This window comes from Globicephala melas, chromosome Y, assembly GCF_963455315.2.
Source record: "Globicephala melas chromosome Y, mGloMel1.2, whole genome shotgun sequence".
Lineage (NCBI taxonomy): Eukaryota > Metazoa > Chordata > Mammalia > Artiodactyla > Delphinidae > Globicephala > Globicephala melas.
The window spans coordinates 3,246,467-3,265,528 of NC_083336.1; the positions used below are offsets into that span (position 1 = coordinate 3,246,467).

Consider the following 19,062-nt stretch of genomic DNA (forward strand, 5'->3'; position numbering starts at 1 on the left):
TGAGCCTCAGTTTCATCCATAAAGTAATGACACTAATACCTCCCTCATTGGGTTGTTGTGGAGATGCAATGCAATGACATCTACAAAGCACTTAACACAAAGTACCCGTATATAAGTATTCATTTGTCCCTTTCTTATCCACCACAAACTCCTATATTTTCACCCCAGATGGGCCAGAAAGGCAAAAGTCCCCAGCATGGAGAAGATAGCAGCTTTGGGGCAGAGGGGCAGAATTTCTACTACTGCCCATGAGGTGCACAGACAGCAAGGCCAAAAGCAGGCTGAGTTCTGAATGGCCCTTGCTGTTGGACTCCTTTAGTTTTCCTCCAAACTGTGGGCCTGGGCTGGACCTTGGGTAGTTTTAAATAGTCCCATGCCGAGGAGGAAGTACTGATAAAAGGTGGGAGAAGCAAGAATCAACAATTCTCCCTGGGGAAAGATAATGCAGAGAAGGGGGTGAAGGTCTTTGAAAGTGAAAAGGAAATAGAGGAGAATTGCTGGGCTTTCCTAACATATTGGCGTTCCAGGAAATGAACAAACTGGGATACCTTCTCTGCCTGGCTTATTAGTTTCCCTCAGTCCTTGGGGACCATTATAGGGAAACCTCTGAAGTGGAAGGAAAATCCAGGCTCTGAGTAAATTCACCAGCCTCTCAGCTGTTGTGTCATGGGACTCCGGCTTAGAGATGAGAGGGAAGTCAGAGGATGGGGGCCACGCTGAATCTGGGATAGGCCCCTACCACTTGGCAGGTATTGGGCTAGGTGCCCCTCCCTCCAGTCATTCAATTAATTGGTGCCAGGTGCTACAGAGAATAGTGTAGCCTCAAGTCTCACCTGTATTAAAAAAAAAAAAACAACTGTACCATAATTTCCTTCTCTGGACCTAGCACTCCTTCCTTTTTCAGGCAAGCTTTTAGAAAAACTTGGTTGCTGATTTCTTCCTCTGAAAAAAATCCATGGTCTTCATTCATTGTTCTCTATCGCCACTACAACTTCTCCAATCTAAGCCCAGCTAATCTCTAACCTGCCTCCAGTCTCTGCCCTCCTTCAGGGCAGCTGAATCTCCAAGGCAGCAAGTGTAACCATCATTTCCTTGCTTTAAATTCTTTGATGGCTCCCCACTGCATGCCAGATCAGGTCCCAATCTTCTTCTCCATGAGGCCCTTTGTGATCTGGCCCCTGTCTTTATTTCTTGTCACTTCCCCACAGGAAATATGCATTTCAGCCATACTTAACTACTTACAGTTAGTCAGGGATATGCACATACTGTTTTGTGCCTTTCTTTATTTGCACATACCAATCTTTCTTCCTGGCATTCTCCTTCCAGCTTGACTGTCTGGCAGATTTTGACCTGACCTATGAGCTACAGCTGAAACATGGTCTCTTATGCAAAGACTTCTTGGATCTCTCACCTTTTCTTGGCTTCAACCTTCTAGTCACCTAAGCGGCACCCTCCTCATACTCCCTAGTCAGTTCTTTTCATGTCTGGTCTTATTTATCCCCACCCCTGCCCCTGATTTTTCTTCACTTGAGCCTTCTTCCATACCAGGTATCTGCTAATGTTGTGTACACACATTATCCAATTGAATCTTCCTACCACCCGGTGAGTTTGGAGCCATTATTATTCTCATTTTACAGCTTAAAAAACTAAGACTTGAAGAATCTGGGTCAGTTACCCAACATCACCCAGGATACAGGGTTAATAAGCAGCACAGTAGAGATTGAAACCCAGGCTGACTCAAAAGGCTTAACCCTGGCACTAAAGTATCTAGCCTTTACCCCTTTAAGGAGTGTAGTAACATCCCTTAAGGGAGAGGCTTGCTGGGCTGGGCAGAAGTGGAGATGAAATCTCTTTAGTTCCATGTTCCCTGAGGTCCTAGAGGCTGCAGACAGTGACCTTGGAGCAGCCCAGCTGCTACTATCTATGCTTTCTTCCATTTGAGACAGAAAGCAGAGGGGGATAGGAAAGAAACTAGTACCTTTCTAAGGCGAAAAAGATGCAAAGCTTCAGGTACTAATGCTGCCTACTTCAACAGCTCACACAAAATCCCCTGGCCAAGCCTTGGCAGAGAAGGTCAAACAGTCCTGGGCAAGACTGACGGGCGGCAGGGAGGAAGCCGGAGGTTGGGGGGCGGGGGTGCAAGCAAATGAAGCCAGAGTTCAGGCTCCAACTGCCACCTGGTGGTCAGCCTTAGAAAGGCAAGTGGATGGGGGCTGGCTGGAGCCCTGTCTTGGCACAAGCTACAGGGCAGAGAGACTGCCCAAGTGAGCTGGCCCTGGCTCAAGCATTCTTTCACTCACTCATTCATCCCTCCATCTATCCACTCATTTCTTCATTCATTCCACAAAGGTGTATTGTACCAGGCACAGTGTAGGCACTGGGAATACAGCAGTGAACAAAACAAAAATGCCTGCTCTCCTTGAGCTCGTAGTCCAGTTGTGGGAAATAGACAAAAAATAAATATGTAGATGACATTGTGTATTAGACAGTAATGAATTCTGAGGTAAAAACACATGGGAAAGGGGAGAGGCAAAGGCTTTGCCATTTTAAGTAAAGCCTCGCTGAGAAGATGAAATTTCAGAAAAGACTTGAAGGAGGTAAGGGAGGTAGCAATGGAGATGTCTCTGGAAAGAAGGTTGTGGGATAAGGAAATAGCCCAGGAAAGATTCTAAGGTGGGAACATGTGTGATGTGATTAAGGAGCAGTCAGGAGGCCAGTGTGTCTGGAGCAGAGTGAATAAGGGAAGCAGTAATAGGAGATAAGCACAGAGAGGTAGGCTGGGGTTGGATCAGGTGGGGCTCTGAAGCCCTTCTTATATACTGAGTGAGATGGGAAGTCATGGAAGGGTAACTTGCCCAGGATCACCCAAGCAAGCAACTGGCATTCTGTCTCAAAAGCCTGTGCTCTGCACTGACAGGGATATACACATAGACCAGTGGAAAAGAGAACCCAGAAATAGACCCATACAAATCTGCCCAAGTGAGTTTTGACAAAGGTACAAAGCAATTCAATGGAGGAAGGATAGTCTTTCCAACAAATGGTAGTGGGGCAATTGGACAACCATAGGCAAAAAATAAACCGCAACCTTATACAAAAATGAACTCAGAATGGATTACAGACTTAAATGTAAAACACAAAATTATAAAACTCTTAGAAAAAAATAGGAGAACATCTTTGGGACCTAGGGCTAGGCAAAGAGTTTTTAGACTTGACTCAAAATGCACAGTCCATAAAAGTAAAAATTGATAAGTTGGACCTCATCAAAATTAAACATTTTGTTCTGGGAAAGACATGTTTGACTCACATAAAAAAGACACGAATGTTCATAGCAGCCTAAAACTGGAAACAATCCAGATGTCTTTCATCAGGTGAATGGTTAAACAAACTGGTGCATCCATACCATCTGATACTTACTATTCAGCAATAAAAAGAATGAACTCTTGATATATGCAACAACTTGGATGAATCCCCAGGGAATTATGCTGAGTGAAAAAATACAATTCCAAAAGGTTATATACTATATGATTCCATTTACATAAAATTCTTGAAATAACAAAACTGTAGACATGGAGGACAGATTTATGGTTGCCAGGGATTAGGGATGAAGGGAGGGAAGTAGGTGAGTGTGGATATAGAGGGACAACACGAGGAATTCCTTGTGGTGATTGAACAGCGCTGTGTCTTCTAAGGCTGTGGATACATGAATCTCCACATGTGATAAAATTGCATTAGAACAACACACACACACACACATACACACACACACACACAAATGAGTTCATGTGAAACTGGTGAAATCTAAATAAGCTCTGTGGATTGTGTCAGTGTCCGTTGACTGGTTTTGATATTATACTGGTAGTTAGGATGCCAACATTGGCAGAGGTGGGGTAAAGGATGCACAAGACCTCCCTGCAGCTTCCTGTGAATTACTTCAAAATAGAAATTTCAAAACAAACAACCTTAGAAGAAACAATTAGATATTCTAAACAATAAACTTATAGAGTATTCAAGCAAAAAATTTTGAAGACCTCCACTATGTCAGTTTAAATAAACAAAAACAGCTTAACAGATTTACTAGCATTCATACCTAAAAAAAATCAGTTCCTCAAGAGAAGATCAGAACTACTTATGATCTGACATTAATATGGGGATATTCAAGGTGACAATTAGTCCAATACTGTTATATTACAGATGGGGAAAATGAGGCTCAGAGACAGGAGGCTACTTGCCTAAGGTCATACAGCAAATAAGAATGGTGAAAATAAAGTCCTCTTGGTTCCTGGTTTCAGTGAGGATGATAAGAGACTCGGCAGGGGAAACAAGGTCAGGTGCCTCCCCCCCTGTGAGCCTTTCTCCCTTAAACTCTGTAAAATGTCTGGTTTGAGTATGTAAAGAGCCTAGCCCAGTGCCTGGCACCTAATTGGTACTTATAAAGTGTAATTTCCCTACCCCCCCCCCCGTTTGTTGAGAGAGGGACCCGCATGCCTTCATTCAAAGCCAGAGGGAAAGAGACAAAGACTACAGCCACAGCAGGGAGTCACCCTCACCTTCCTTTGAGCGCCCCCTCATTTCTAGACTTCTAGTAGGTATTGATCCTTGTTATGTCCTGGGGGTAAGGTTGAGGGTCACCATGGAGATGCCTGGGGGGATGGGATGACATTTCTGTTTCTATGGTGACAGCCTGAGAAGCAGGATGTGATTTGGAAGAAAGGTTGGGGAGCATGGAGTTCTTTCCATGGAGATGGGGAGGGGGCTCTCTGAATCTCACCTAGGGGTGGAGGTAGGGGAATTAGAGAAGTGAAGCCACTCATCTCCATGGTAACAGATGGGGAAGGGGTGGAGTCACCTAGGGAACAGTGGGAGGTGAAGCCTTCTATCTCTGATGCTAGAAGGCTGCTAGGGGTATCGCTTAGAGCTATTTAAATGTTTTAAATGGTCCTCCATGTACCACCTAAATTCATCTGTCATATCACCAGTATGCCTCCACATTTTGGAAAGACTGACCAGTATACCTACTGTAGTCTCTCTCAGAGCTACTGTGGGGCGCAGTTAAGACATTTCCAAGTTCTTTGGAAAGAAGTGCTATACAAATGGGCATGCAGTAGCTCCTGCTTGCCTTGCGATCCGCAGGCGCAGGAGTTTTGTCTGTCTCATTCACTCCAGCACCTAGAACGGTGTCTTGCACATAGCAGGCATTCAATAAATACACGTTGAATGAATTAATTACCTACCTTTTGTTGCATCCAACTGTAAGTTCCAATAATAGTGAAATGCTTCAAATTCCCTACACATCCTATCACCATTCAAGACTCAGTTTTGGCATCATCTCCTTTGAGATGTATCACTCTCAATGTATCACTATGTATCACTATAAAATCATACACCACTTTACATTGACCTTTTGTCTGTTTCCCTCACCTGGCAGTTAGAGCTTTGGGAGCAAAGACGATGCATATTTATATCCCAGCAGCTAGCACAGTGGTTGGCATATAATAGGTCCTTAATAAATATTGAATTAAACCAAATGCCTCCTTATTGCTTGCAGCACATCAAGTCTACACACTTCTGGCTGACTCCACATCCTCCATAATGTGGGCCAGCCTACTGATTCAGCCTTCCTTCCTTTTACTTTTTAGCACAATCTGTTACATGTTCATTTCCCCTTTCATTCTTCACTGGGTCTGTAATTTACCCCCTCTTTTGTAGTATAGTATAGTGGTTGAAAGCATGGGCTGTGGAATAGGATCTGGATTCAATGCAGTTGGGTTCAAATAATGTGGTAAGGGAACACTAAAGGGCCAGTTACTTTAACCTCTCTGAGCCACAATTTCCTCATCTGTAAAATAAGGATATAACAACACCTATTTCTTAGGGCAGTTGTAGGGATTCATTGAGAAAATGCATATAAAATACTTAGCACAGGCAGGAAATGAGCACTCAGAGAAGGTAAGGTATTATTGTTTGTAATTCATTTAACACTGAGTCCCTACCTAATGACCCCACAGTGTCAGGTGCTGTGCTGAGGTAAACAAAGTCAAACAAGACACTCCCTGACCTCAAGGAGCTCTCAGGCTAGTGAGAGACAGCTGTGAATAAAGAAAACCATAGTCCAGTACTGTCATAGGGAAATGAATAAAGTGCTGTAAGAGCTAAGAGGAGGATACCTCACCTGCAGGTAAACGAACAGGAAATGCTTTCTGGAGGAAGTGATCCTTCAGCTAAGTTGTCAGTACTAAATACAGATTTGCCAGGCAGACAACGGAGAGAAGGACATTGCAGGCAGAAGGCACGACCCATGTAAATGCATGAAGGCCTAAGAGGACATGATAGTTTGGAGAACTAGGAGAGTGAGCTAAAGGTGGAGCTTAGGATCCATGGGTGAACAGAATGAAAAGGATGTCAGCAGCAGGTCAAAAGGATCAGAAAGTCAGGTATGGAGTTTGACCTTTAACAGAATGCCCCCCTCAGGGCTAAAGTTATTCCCTCCATTCTTACCAAATTCCTATTTGATTACTTGTTTACTGGTCTTTCCCATTGAACTATGGGCCCCTTAAGGTCTCAAACCCAGTGTCTTGTTCTTTAAATTTAAATTTCCAGTGCCTAGGATTTAGGTAGCACATAACTAATGTGGAAAGGAAGGAACTTCTGTAAGGTCACACAGCTACTCAGTAGCAGACGTAGGACTCAAATATCAGTCTCCAGAGTGTTTGTAACTGTTTTACCACATTCCTCAGAGTTGGATATACAAGGAATTTAAATCTTTCATTTAATTCAGTCTTCATTGTACTGGAGTTTTTCCTTTCATGGCTTAATGAACTTCTTCATTCAGAAACAGGCTACTAGGGAGGCAAATTCAAATCTCAGAAATACTTAGTGAAGATAGTTTGAACACTAGGGATTAAGTCATTATTCCATATATAATTTTTGGCAAGTTACAGCTTGCTCTTGGCTTTACACTGTGCACAATATGACCTCATCTAGTGTTATTGCTGGCATTACAGGTACAAATATCAGTAGAACATTACTCGCTCAAGACAAAACAGCAGTAGACCAAAGAAGGTCTAAATTGCCAAGTGCCTCAATTCAGACAGGCCAGAAAAGGTCTACTATACCATTTCTCCCATGACTCACAAAATTTATCTAAGATAACAAATCTGTGTTGGTCCAAACATGACAAATGAACATCATTTCGATCAGAGAAGCACAACAGGAAATACTTGAAAGGTCATCTCATTTCTGTAGTTATGCATAGATTACTTAAAATTCTTTCTACTATTTTCCTGGACTTTAGTTTCTCCCCATTCCGACTCACTCTATATACTGTCGACCAGTTAGTCATCCTAGCTCTGCAACTTTGGGCAAGTTACCTAACTTCTCAGGGTCTCAGTTTCTTCATCTGCTAAATGAGGGGGCTGTGCTAGATTAGTGCTTTTTATACTGTGTTACTTAGAGCCCTCGAGTGCTTAGAGCCCTCAGAAGCGCTTTGGTGCCTTGTGTGCCACTGCACAAGTTGGGGAAAAGATGGGCTGAGTTGGAAGGCTTCTGTGTATCTACTTCAAACACAGCAGCCCTTTTAAAAACTATGGGCCTGTCTAAAATTTGGTTTGGAAAGAGTTCTGCTACTACAAAAAGTTTAAGTGACATTATACTTACAAGATTTCTAAGGGCCCTTCTGGTTCCCCAAACTAGGATTTTTTTTTAAAATGTCTCATACACAACAGGGATTTAATGGGATAAAGTGTTTACACACAGAAACACAATAAATGACTCATTGTTATTATTACCTTTTTTCTAACCACTTTTTAGTCTTGGTATTATCTCAATAAGATGCAATGTAATACTTAAATGATGATGTGAATATACGATATGCACTGTGAAAGTAACTGGCGATTCTCATGAAGACTGTCATTTTGAAAGCCATAGAAAAATGGCTTACAAAGTTCAAGACCAAATTCAAATTCTGCATATTTTTTTTTCTCTTAGGCAACAGTAAAATTATGTCTTAATCCAAGCAAATTATCTTTAGTCTCACAAATACTGTTTTAGAAACAGCAGCCTCATCACACCCGCGCCTCAGAGCGTACGGCACTGCCCAGACCCGGATCGGCGACGAGTAGACACGCGAAAAGCAGCACCTAGGGTTTGCTTGTTTGTTCGCGCGTTGTGTGTCTGTAACAGATGCCTAATACTGGTAATAGCCTGGTAAAATGAGTCTACGGAAACAGTTGCTAGGTTTATCTAACAGCCTCTTCTAGTAGTCGTCCGACGCTTAGGTAACAATGGAGCCACTGGACCAATGTTGCGCCACGTCCGGTTTCGTTGCTGGCAGCCCCGCCCATTTGTCCCAGGGCCGGAAGTGAGGTCTTCGGTGTTCTTCCCTGCCCCAAGATGGCAACGGCCGAAGACGAGTTACCGGCGCTGCGGCTCCCCGAGCTGTTCGAAACCAGCAAGCAGCTTCTGGACGAAGTGGAAGTCGCGACTGAACCCACCGGCTCCCGCATCATCCAAGATAAGGTGCTCAAGGGATTGGACCTCCTGAAGAAGGCTGCCGAAATGTTATCGGAGCTCGACTTGTTCAGGTATGGGGAGAGGGTAGTATGACTGAGAACGTAGGTAATAATAGTTACCAAGGGCGGAACCATTGATCATGGGTGCAGGAGACCTTTAAAACCCGGAGCCTTTCTTTCCTACCTCCCACTGCGACCTTGTGTACATTGTTTACATTCTCCACCTCTCTTCCGAGATAAGTATCACACGACTCTGCTCCCTAGTGTTGGCTATTTGCATAGGCATTGGGCGTGAGCGCACAGCCACTGTCAGTGAAGAAAACTGGCAGCTGTTCCCGGTGCCTCCTCCCTTTGTCCCACCCACACCCACACCCCAGCCCTTCCCTCCCCCAGGAAGACAGGGCCACAGTTTTAATGCCCAGCCAGACTTCACAGCCTTCTCTTTGCTCTTTCCAGCCGAAATGAAGATTTGGAAGAGATTGTCTCCAGCGATCTGAAGTACCTGATGGTGCCAGCATTTCAAGGAGCATTCGCCATGAAACAAGTCAACCCCAGCAAGCGTCTAGATAATTTGCAGTGGGCTCGAGAACGCTTTTTAAACTACTTAACTCAGTGCCAATACTATCATGTGGCAGAGTTTGAGCTGCCCAAAACCAAGACCAACTCCACTGAAAATAACACTGCTAATTCCTCCATGGCCTATCCTAGCCTCGTTGCTATGGCATCTCAGAGACAGGCTAAAATAGAGAGGTGGGTCATTTGAGGACTGCCCAATGGCAGTGCTGTTGGTGGGGAGGGGTGCATGTTTGTTTTTTTTTCCTGGGGGTGGGGTGGGAAACAATGGTGTGTGTCACTCTTTGGATTCTTATTTAGCATAGGCCCTGGTGAGAGCAAACTCCTGAGTTTCTCAAGAAACCACTGCCTTGGTTGAAATGATCATACCTAACTGTCAGATCCCTAGCACCTTATGGTTGCCAACAACAGCAATGTAGTTTAGCAGAGTGTCTCCCAGTCTCTCCCACATCACAGCACAGCAATACTCACATGGTACAGTGAGGTATCTCTGAAGGGCACAAATATCTTGTACCTATAGTCCATTTATGGTCAATTGATTGAGAAGCTCTGTTCTAACAATACTGGATGAAGTGTGTAACATCCTGAACTAATATTAGTACTGGCATACTTTATTATGTGACCTTGAACACCTTGCTTACTCTCTTAGTTTAGTTTTTTAAAAAGAGTGCTCACAGTGTTTAGGAGCTATGCTAGGCACTGGGGATTCAACCTAAGTATGGGCGTTTGTATGAATATGGGTGGTCTCTGCCTTGGAGGAGCATGCAGTGTGGTGAGGAAAAGAGGCATAGAAACAGTATAAATTATAAAATGATGTGATAGGGAAATGCACAACTTATCGGGAGAGCAGACAGGAGGGGCACCTAACCAAAGAGGGAGCAGGAGAGAGGAGAAGGCTCCCTGGACGAGGTGACTCCTGTGATGAGTTGTTTAAGGATGCATAGGAGTATCATCTAGAGGAAGAAGAAAGGAGGGCTTTAGCCAGCAGAGATAATAGCATTAGTAAAGCTACAGGGACATTAAAGACCACAGTGCTGGGGTGGGGAACAACCGTAAGCAATTAGGTGTTGCTAGGACACAAAGTGGGTGGTGAAGAAGGGGAAAGAATGGTGCTGAAGAATTTGTAGGGTTCACACCAAGGAGAGCTTGGAGTGCGAGGAAGGTGAAAGAATGACCTTGTTCCTGAGAACTTGGGAAGGGGGTTTGAATCCCAGCTCCAAAATTTAATCATTCTGATTTTGGGTAGGTTGCTTAATCCCTCAGTGCCTTAATTTCCCCAGATGTCAAATTGGATAATAATAGGTCCTATAAAATAGAAGAGAAAAAGCTCTTACCACATTGTCCGATACAGTAAGCGCTCAAAAGTCAGCTATTATTGTATCTTTGTAACTGAGTACCGGTTGTGGAATGAGAGACCTGGGTTTGAGACCAGCTTTACTTATAAGACATTGAACTTTGGGTAACTTATGTAACCTGTCTGAGACTCAGGTTTCCTCATATGTGAAGTCTAAGTAACAGTGGTACCTATCTCATAGGGTTAAGAGGCATTAATAAAATAAGCCACATAAAACAGCTAGCATAGTATGTGTTACATAGTAAATATTCTATAAATCTTACCTATTATTAGGCTATGCTAAAGAGCTTGAGATTTGTTTGTGACTAGGGATCCACCGGAGGTGGGTTTTTTTTTTGTCTTAAAGGGTAGCAAGGTCATATTTGCATTTTAACTGGCATACTCTGGCAGCAGTTAGGAAGCATTCTGAGGAAGAAGATTAGATTCAGTTACGTCACAGAGGTGATGAGACCTTACTACTGCAATGGCAGAAGGGATGGAGGGGATATATTTATAGGGTTGAATCTGCAGAAAATGATCAATTGGTTGTGACAGGTAGGGTAGAAGGAAGCAGCAAGGAAGATGTCCATGTTTCTGATGTAGGTGGGTGGCTGTGGAACTCATTGAGATGGGGGAATAGAAGAGGAAGAACAGATAGGGGAGAGTATGAATTGTATATTGAGACATGTTGCATTTAAGGTGCCTAGGAGACATCCAAGTCAAGGTATCTGTAGCATGAAGCTCAGAGGAGAGGCCTGGTCTAGAGACCTGAAAATTGATTGATTCAGTTAACATATTTATTGAGCCTTTACTGTGTGCTAAGTAATGGAGACCCAGACAAAGTCCATGACCTCATGGAGCTCTTGTTTTGGTGGAGGAGACAGATAGTAAGCTAGTAAATAAAAATGTGATTTTAGGTGGTAAGGGCTTTAAAGAATAATAAAGTGTGGTTAAGAGCTAGTGAGTGACAGAGAATGATTTTTGAGGAAATGGGATAGACTGATATGAAGTGGAATTCAGTATCATGTCCTTTGTAAGAAGGTAGGAAGCCCATTGGCATATAACAGTAGTTTAAACAGTGAGTTTGGTATCCAAATAATCGTAATATAACCCAAAAAAAGACTGTAAATGCACTAGAGAGATACAAATGGTGTTGTGGACAAAGACCAGGGAGTGATCACATCTGGTTGGAGGGTTAAGGGAAAGGTTTCCGAATGTAGTTGCATTTGAGGTGAGACTAGAAGGATGGTTAAAAATGCAAATTATAGGTTAGCCTGAATGTAAAAGTAATAATACTCATTGTAGAAATTTGGAAAACAGAACATTTTTTTAAATTAAAAATAAATCTTCATCCTAGCACTCAGAGATGATCTTTGTTAACTATCTGATGTATTTCCTTCCAGATATATAGTTATTTTAGTTAATAAATTTGGAAGAATACCATAAATATAGATTTTTTAATCCTTTTTTTTTTTAAACCTAACATCCTGTTTTGGTTTCTCAATGTCTTTTGACGCTGTGGTATTTAATAGTTAAATAGTATTCCAGCTTAACAGTCATATCATAATTATTTAAACTAATCTTTTATTGTCATGCTTAGCCTGTTTATGGGTTGATTTGTTGATTTGTTGTTATGAGGAAACATAACTGCATCTGTCACTGTTCCTGTAGGACAGATTTCTAGAAGGACCAGTGGCTAAATCAAAAGGTTTGAATATTTTGGCTCTTGATGGTAATTATATTGCTTTCCACAATAACAAAGTTTCAAAGTATGTCCCACTGCAACAGTATTGAATGGCAACACTTAGAAAACCCAGATGGGCAAGCAGGAAAGATACCACATTGTTTTGGTTTGCATTTCTTTGGTTAGAAAGCTTGATCTGTGAATTTTTTTTTTAATGCCTGACAGATGAGATACCAACACTATCTTTTCGCTAATGGCTCCCATATTTATATCACTAACCCAGACCTCTCCTGACTTTGAACACCATACCATATGTGGATGTTTCACAGACATCTTAAACTTAACATGCCCTAAATTGAACTGCTGGCTTTTTAATCCCCAAATGTGCCCCCACACTCATGTCTTTACCATCTCAATAAACAGACCACCACTCACCCAGGTTTTAAGCCAGAAACGAGGGAGTTAGCTTCAGTTCCTCCCTTCTGAATTGCCACATCCAGTCCATCAACAAGGCCTGCAAGTTCTAGCTACAAAACGTACCTTATGTCCTTCTGTTTCTCTTTCTCCACTATCATACCTTCATCTAGGCCACCAGCATCTCGCACTTGAAATATCCAAAAAGACCTGGATGATCTGGCACCTGCCTCTCTCCAATCTCGTCATATATCATACTCCTCTTGTTCACTAGACTGCTGCCGTAATAGCCTTCTTTCAGTTCTAAACAGATCCAGTTCTTTCCTTCTACAGAGTCTTTGTACATGTTGTTCTCTTTGCATGGAATGCTCTTTATTTATCTGTCTTTCTGGGCTTTGTCTTTCTCCCCTACTGGAATGTATACTCCACGAGAGCAGTAGCCATTTCTCTCCTGTTCTCTGTGGTATGTCTAGCACAGGGCTTGGTATATAGAAGGTGCTCAAAATATATTTATTCTTGACAAGCAGGGGGGAACAACATGAGCAAAAGCCCAAGGCAGGGTAGTTGGAGGTATGTACAGGAAATGGAGAATAGTCTGATTTGGCAGAAGCTAAGAGTAGTATGGTTGGAGGACTATAAGGAAGTGATGTGTATGGAACATTGAAAGGGAAGAGAAGAGCAGAAAGACAAGTTAACGTGTTATAATAGTACGTCATCTGGGCAGAAGTGATAAAAATGAAGTTACAACTATCAGATGTTATTTTTTTCTTACATCTTTATTAGAGTATAATTGCTTTACAATGGTGTGTTAGTTTCTACTTTATAACAAAGTGAATCAGTTATACATATGTTCCCATATCTCTTCCCTCTTGCATCTTCCTCCCTCCCACCCTCCCTATCCCACCCCTCTAGGGGGTCACAAAGCACTGAGCTGATCTCCCTGTGCTATGCGGCTGCTTCCCACTAGCTATCTATTTTATGTTTAGTAGTGTATATGTGTCCATGCCTCTCTCTTACTTTGTCACAGCTCACCCTTCCCCCTCCCTGTGTCCTCAAGTCCATTCTCTAGTAGGTCTGTGTCTTTATTCCTGCCTTACCCCTAGGTTCTTCATGACATTTTTTTTCTTAAATTCCATATATATCTGTTAACATACGGTATTTGTCTTTCTCTTTCTGACTTACTTCACTCTGTATGACAGATGGGTAAAGAAGATGTGGCACATATATACAATGGAATATTACTCAGCCATAAAAAGAAACGAAATTGAGCTATTTGTAATTAGGTGGATAGACCTAGAGATATTACTTTTGCAAGAAGCATTTATATGATTAGAAAACAAATTGTTCAAATCCTTGTTTAATTTCTGTAAGTCCTCTATCCCCCACCTCATGACTTTACACACTGAGGCCATCCTACATAAAACACCTGAATGGTATGTTCTCTCTCTCCCTCAAAACCTGTTTCTTCACGTATCTTCTCTAATTCCCATCTTTGAGGCATAAGTCTTGATTAACTGTACCTACATTCTTTCAACAGAACTGGAGAAGTAGAAGCTGGGTAAGTAATGAGTCTAGTTTTAGGTTTACTGAATTTAGGTCCTGAAGTGACAACTGGACAGCCATGTCCATAGACAGATGGAAACGTGTAACTAAAACTTATCAGACTGTTTTGCTACTAGTGCTAAAAATTCAGGAGTGTCACTGGGTGTGGATAGTTTGCCAAGAAAAAACATGTAGAGAGAGAAAAAAGTCAAGGATAAAACCTTGGGGCAAATTAAGGGAGAAGGAAGAGGAAAGAAAGAGCAGAGGTAAGAGACTCAACAAGGTACAGGTAAAAGTACTTACAGAAGCATGGGGAAGAGAGAGGACAAATGTCATATCCTCTTTGAAGCTTCTCTCTACCTGTCTCCCCTCCCAAATACTGTAGCACTTAGTTTATGTTACTTACCAGGCCATAACAATCTGTTATTTTCTAGACTTGGAAGTTCTAAAGGTCAGAAACCTTGACTAATTTTATCCTTAGTATCCTAATTATATCATTATATCCTTGGTACCCAACCGGTAGTTGGATCATAGTAGGTATTTGAGGTATCTTCGGGAAGGACAGAGTAGTCATCAGAAAGATGGAAACAATAGAGTATAGCAGAAAAAACCTGGGCTTTGGAGTCAGGCCTGGGGTTACCAGTCCAATTTCTGCCACCTAGTAGATGGGTATCATCTGGCCTCCCTTAACGTCAGTTTTTCCCATCAGATAACAATATATTGCTGCTTACAAAGCACTTTCATGAATATTGTTCATTTGACCCTCTTAACAGCCCCATGAAGCAGATATTATCCCATTTTAGAAATAAGGAAATGGGCTCTGAGTACTGACTTGTCCAAAGTTACATGGCTGGTAAGTGACCAGGCTTTCTTTTTGTTTTTGTTTTTTTATGGTACGCGGGCCTCTCACTGTTGTGGCCTCTCCCGTTGCGGAGCACAGGCTCCAGACGCGCAGGCTCAGCGGCCATGGCTCACGGGCCCAGCCACTCCGCGGCATGTGGGATCTTCCCAGACTGGGGCACGAACCCATGTCCCCTGCATCAGCAGGCGGACTCTCAACCACTGCGCCACCAGGGAAGCCCCGCAGGCTTTAGACTCAGGTCTTCAAATTCCCAGTTCTAGTGCTGTTTAGAAAAGAGAGAAAAGTGGTCATTTGAAAAGGCAGAACATGGATTGAGGGAAGGTGTTTCTAGGATAGGGGAAAGGCACCAGTAGAGTAAAAAATTGTAACTGCTAATGACAGGGAGGATGATTGAGTGAGGCTTGGAAGAATGTGGGTGGGGACAGGATTGATAGCCAAAGTGAAATGGTAAAGACATTAGCTGCTTAAAGGCAAGAGGAGAGGAGGAAAGGTGAAGCTATAGAGATTTTAAGTTAAAAAGGGAAATTGAATTTGTACATTGGCTGGCCATCTGGTGAGCGTGATGGTGGCATGGAATCCACAAAAAAATGAGCAAAAAGATAGCTGAACAAGAGTGACCGTTCCACTGAGGTTTGATCATATGAATTTGTAGTTGACTCATTTGACACAAATTTGTAATTCGTTACCTCTCTTCAGCACCTTGGGAACAGAAAAGGGGAATGAATGATGAAAGTTGCCCAGAGTCAGAAGGGTGTCAGGCAGTGGGGAATTCTAGGGTGATAGGGAGTGTTTGCATGCAGCGGCTCACCGTAGGAAATCTAGAACAGTGACAAAGGCCTAGGACAGTGGTTTACAATCTGTTCCTTCGAGCCCTAAGATTCCACCACAGTGCATGGGTAGGGGGCATGTTGGGAGCCCTCCTCTGATTTAACCAAGGTGGATTTTATCTTTTATTACTTTTTGGAGGTCCAAATAAGCTCTTATAAGAAGAAAGCGTTCTTCTGCTAAGACAGAAAGGTTTAAAAAACACTGGCCCCAAAGAATAGGAGTTCAGGAACTTAGAAGTCCCAAAGATGACTAGGAGCAAAGTCATAGAAGCAAAGGAAGTAGAGAAGAAGGAAAGACCAGAGAATGTGACTAGACCACATGCATGCAGAGGATAGGAAAGGAAGCACAGGAACCTTATTCAAAGGCCCAGTAGACTAACCAAGAATATACCCTGGATTACATACATTCTAAGGCCCTGATATGTGTGTGTGTGTGTGTGTGTGTGTGTGTGTGTGTGTATTTTTTTTCCTGACTTAGGTACATCCAGGAAAGAGGATGGGGGTAGGAGTGGCACCAGAGTTAAATGTTCTCAAGTGATATCTGTAATAGAATTCATGAAGTAGGAACTGACCTGTGTAGTGTTTGACTCAGAAGGCCACCTATGATGATGCTGTGACAGTTATTTGTAACATTACATAAAGTGCCCACTTATTGATTAAAAGGAGCAGAAGAGCCTAAAAGTTTTTATAATAAAGAATGTTTCCAGAGGGGAGGTTCTTGACTTTTTGTGGGTCGTGGACCTCCTTAACCTCTTCCCAGGGAGAAAAAAAAAAAAGAAGAAGAAGCATACACGTAGAATTCTATACAAAATTTCGGGGAGTTCAAGAACATCCCTCCCTCCAAACTCTGTCCGTGGACCTCAAGTTAAGAACTCTAGATTTGGGTGAACACGCACAGAGGAGTGTCTGATTCTGGAGGTCTAAGTGTGGGGTTCCAGACATAGATATTTCAAGATACTTCTCTTGGAAGTCGTGGAGTTTTCTCTTGACTCCTGTCTTTGCCTCAAGACCTTACATTCCAATAAATCAACAAATACTGTTATATTTTAATTGCGTCCACATCTCACCACCTCCCTATTTCACGTCACTGTCTCTCACCTGGATTGTGGCAATATCCTCTTACAGATTTTCGTGCTCCACACTTGCCTCCCCCCATTGCCCACAGTCTACACACAACAGAGTAGTCCATTAAAAAAAAGTTCATTTCATGTATTCTACTTTAAAGCTTCCAGTGGCTTTCTCTTCTCAAAATATCATGACATTTGATATTTCATGTCTTCTTGGCCTACAGGTTCTACAAATTATGGTCCTGGCTATCTCTCTGACCTCACTTCCTATTATTCTTCACGCCATGCCAGCCACACTGACCTCCTTGCTATTTCTCAAACATGTCAGGCCAGCACTCTCCCACCCCAGGCGCTTCATATTTGCTTTTCCCCCTTAGAACACTGTTTCACATACTGGCATGGCTTCCATCCTTATTTCCTTGAAGTCTTTCCTCAAATGTCATCTCTTCAAAGAAGTCTCTCACCCCTACTTTTGCACCATTACTCTATCCACTTTACCTTGCTTTTTTTCCTTCTTCAGAGCACTTCACCACCACCTGACTCATCTATTTCTTTTTCTCTGTCTTCTCACACTAGAATGAAAGCTTTAAGAGAACAAGGACTTTCTTGTATGCACTGGTGTGGCTCAAGCACTGAGAACAGTACCTGTCACACAATAGGTACTCAGTAAATAGTCGTCCAGTGAGTGACAGATGACGTACTAGAAGGCATCTTGAAAAAGGCAGGCGGGGTGGATATGAGTCTTCAAATTATACTAGGATGAGTTAGAGGAGCTGGAAATGTTTTGCCCATAAGAAAAGAAGAGATGACCATTTTTTAGGCTGTTTCACAAGGAATTCCAGCATCAATGGCACGTAAATGACCCCTAAGATTCTATGACTATTTGAATCTGTAATTCCCAAATGGACATTGTATATACTAAGCACCCAACCTAGTAAAGGTTGATGTCATAAAGTTGCTAAGGCACTCCCATCTCAAAATATGATGGGAAGAGTTGCTCAGATCAGGTTACTTCGATCTTTTTCTGGTTTCAGAATGTATTTCTCAGCTTCTGCTGATCGCTTCATTGCCTTGTAGTCTTAAGAGAACTGCCTTGGTGGCAAATTCTGAGATATAGAATCTGTATTATTGCCTAAATGGAAATCGGTGTACCTGGTCATTTGTAAAGGTAAAATTGTATTGTGGCCTTCTTTTGAAGGAACACCTCTTTATTTTTAAGTTCATGGCTAATGTGTTTCTGTGGAACAGATACAAGCAGAAGAAGGAGGTGGAGAATAGGTTGTCTGCAATGAAATCTGCTGTGGAAAGTGGTCAGGCAGATGACGAGCATGTTCATGAATATTACCTCCTTCACCTTCGAAGGTGGATTGGTATCAGCCTAGAAGAGATTGAGAGCATTGACCAGGAGATAAAGATCTTGAGAGGAGAAGACTCTTCAAAAGAGGTAAGCCTGGTTGCTGCCTATATCGCTAAAAAAGCTACTGTCACAGATTTGAATCTTCTACAGGAGAGTAATCGAATTAAAATCCTTTTAAGTCTCCATAAAATCATTGTTCTTATTAAGATTAGTGGAGGAAGGCTGAAGGTTCACTAGGATAGCTTTCTTTCTAGCTTATAGTATTGTTCCCCAGTGTTTTCTAACCTGTAACACACTTCCAGTCTTTTGTAATTTTGTGACATGCTAGGAGGGAAAGAGGCTTCTCTGAAGTGAAAATTGGTTTGGGCTGTGAGCAGTCATGACTGCTGAAGGAAGGCATAGGGAGGTGGGCCTTGAAAACCTATGCGTGACTGTAATAAACAGGAAGAGGGATAGGATGGGAATGAAGAAGAAGTGTGTAACTGGAGAAAGAGAAAAGAGTAAAAAGAAGATAAAGCAAAAGACATGGAATGTGTTTAGATTGGGGGAGAAACCAGGATTTAACCTTACACAGTGATACACTCTCACACCTTAGGTCACCCAAGTATGAAACACAGCAAGAACATCTCTGTGCACAAAATATTGGGCATATTGGTAAAGAAAATTTGTTGTAACCCCACTTTGGCTGCCTCTGAAGATCATAACCGTGTTTTGGAGCTGCTACTTCAAAATATTAGGCTCTGCTGCCACTTATTTTTTGGTTCAGAATATAACATGAATTGAGTTGAATTTATCAGCTAGTTGCAGGCATTTAAGTCCTCAGAGAAACCTCTTGCTAATTTGATTTGCACTAATTAGCTCAGGAGCTTTTGCCTCAGGGTAACATCAACCTAGTT

General features: G+C 42.4%; 1 protein-coding gene across 1 annotated transcript in view; it reads left to right on the forward strand.

The window, feature by feature from the left end:
- Nucleotides 1–8,296: 8,296 nt before the first annotated feature.
- LOC132593277 (immunoglobulin-binding protein 1-like) overlaps nt 8,297–19,062 on the forward strand; it is a 35,893-nt gene continuing 25,127 nt past the window's right edge. Inside the window, 4 exon segments of the mRNA XM_030850527.2 lie at nt 8,297–8,366; nt 8,369–8,579; nt 8,964–9,257; nt 18,058–18,253. Coding sequence (XP_030706387.2) covers nt 8,297–8,366; nt 8,369–8,579; nt 8,964–9,257; nt 18,058–18,253 — 771 coding nt within the window.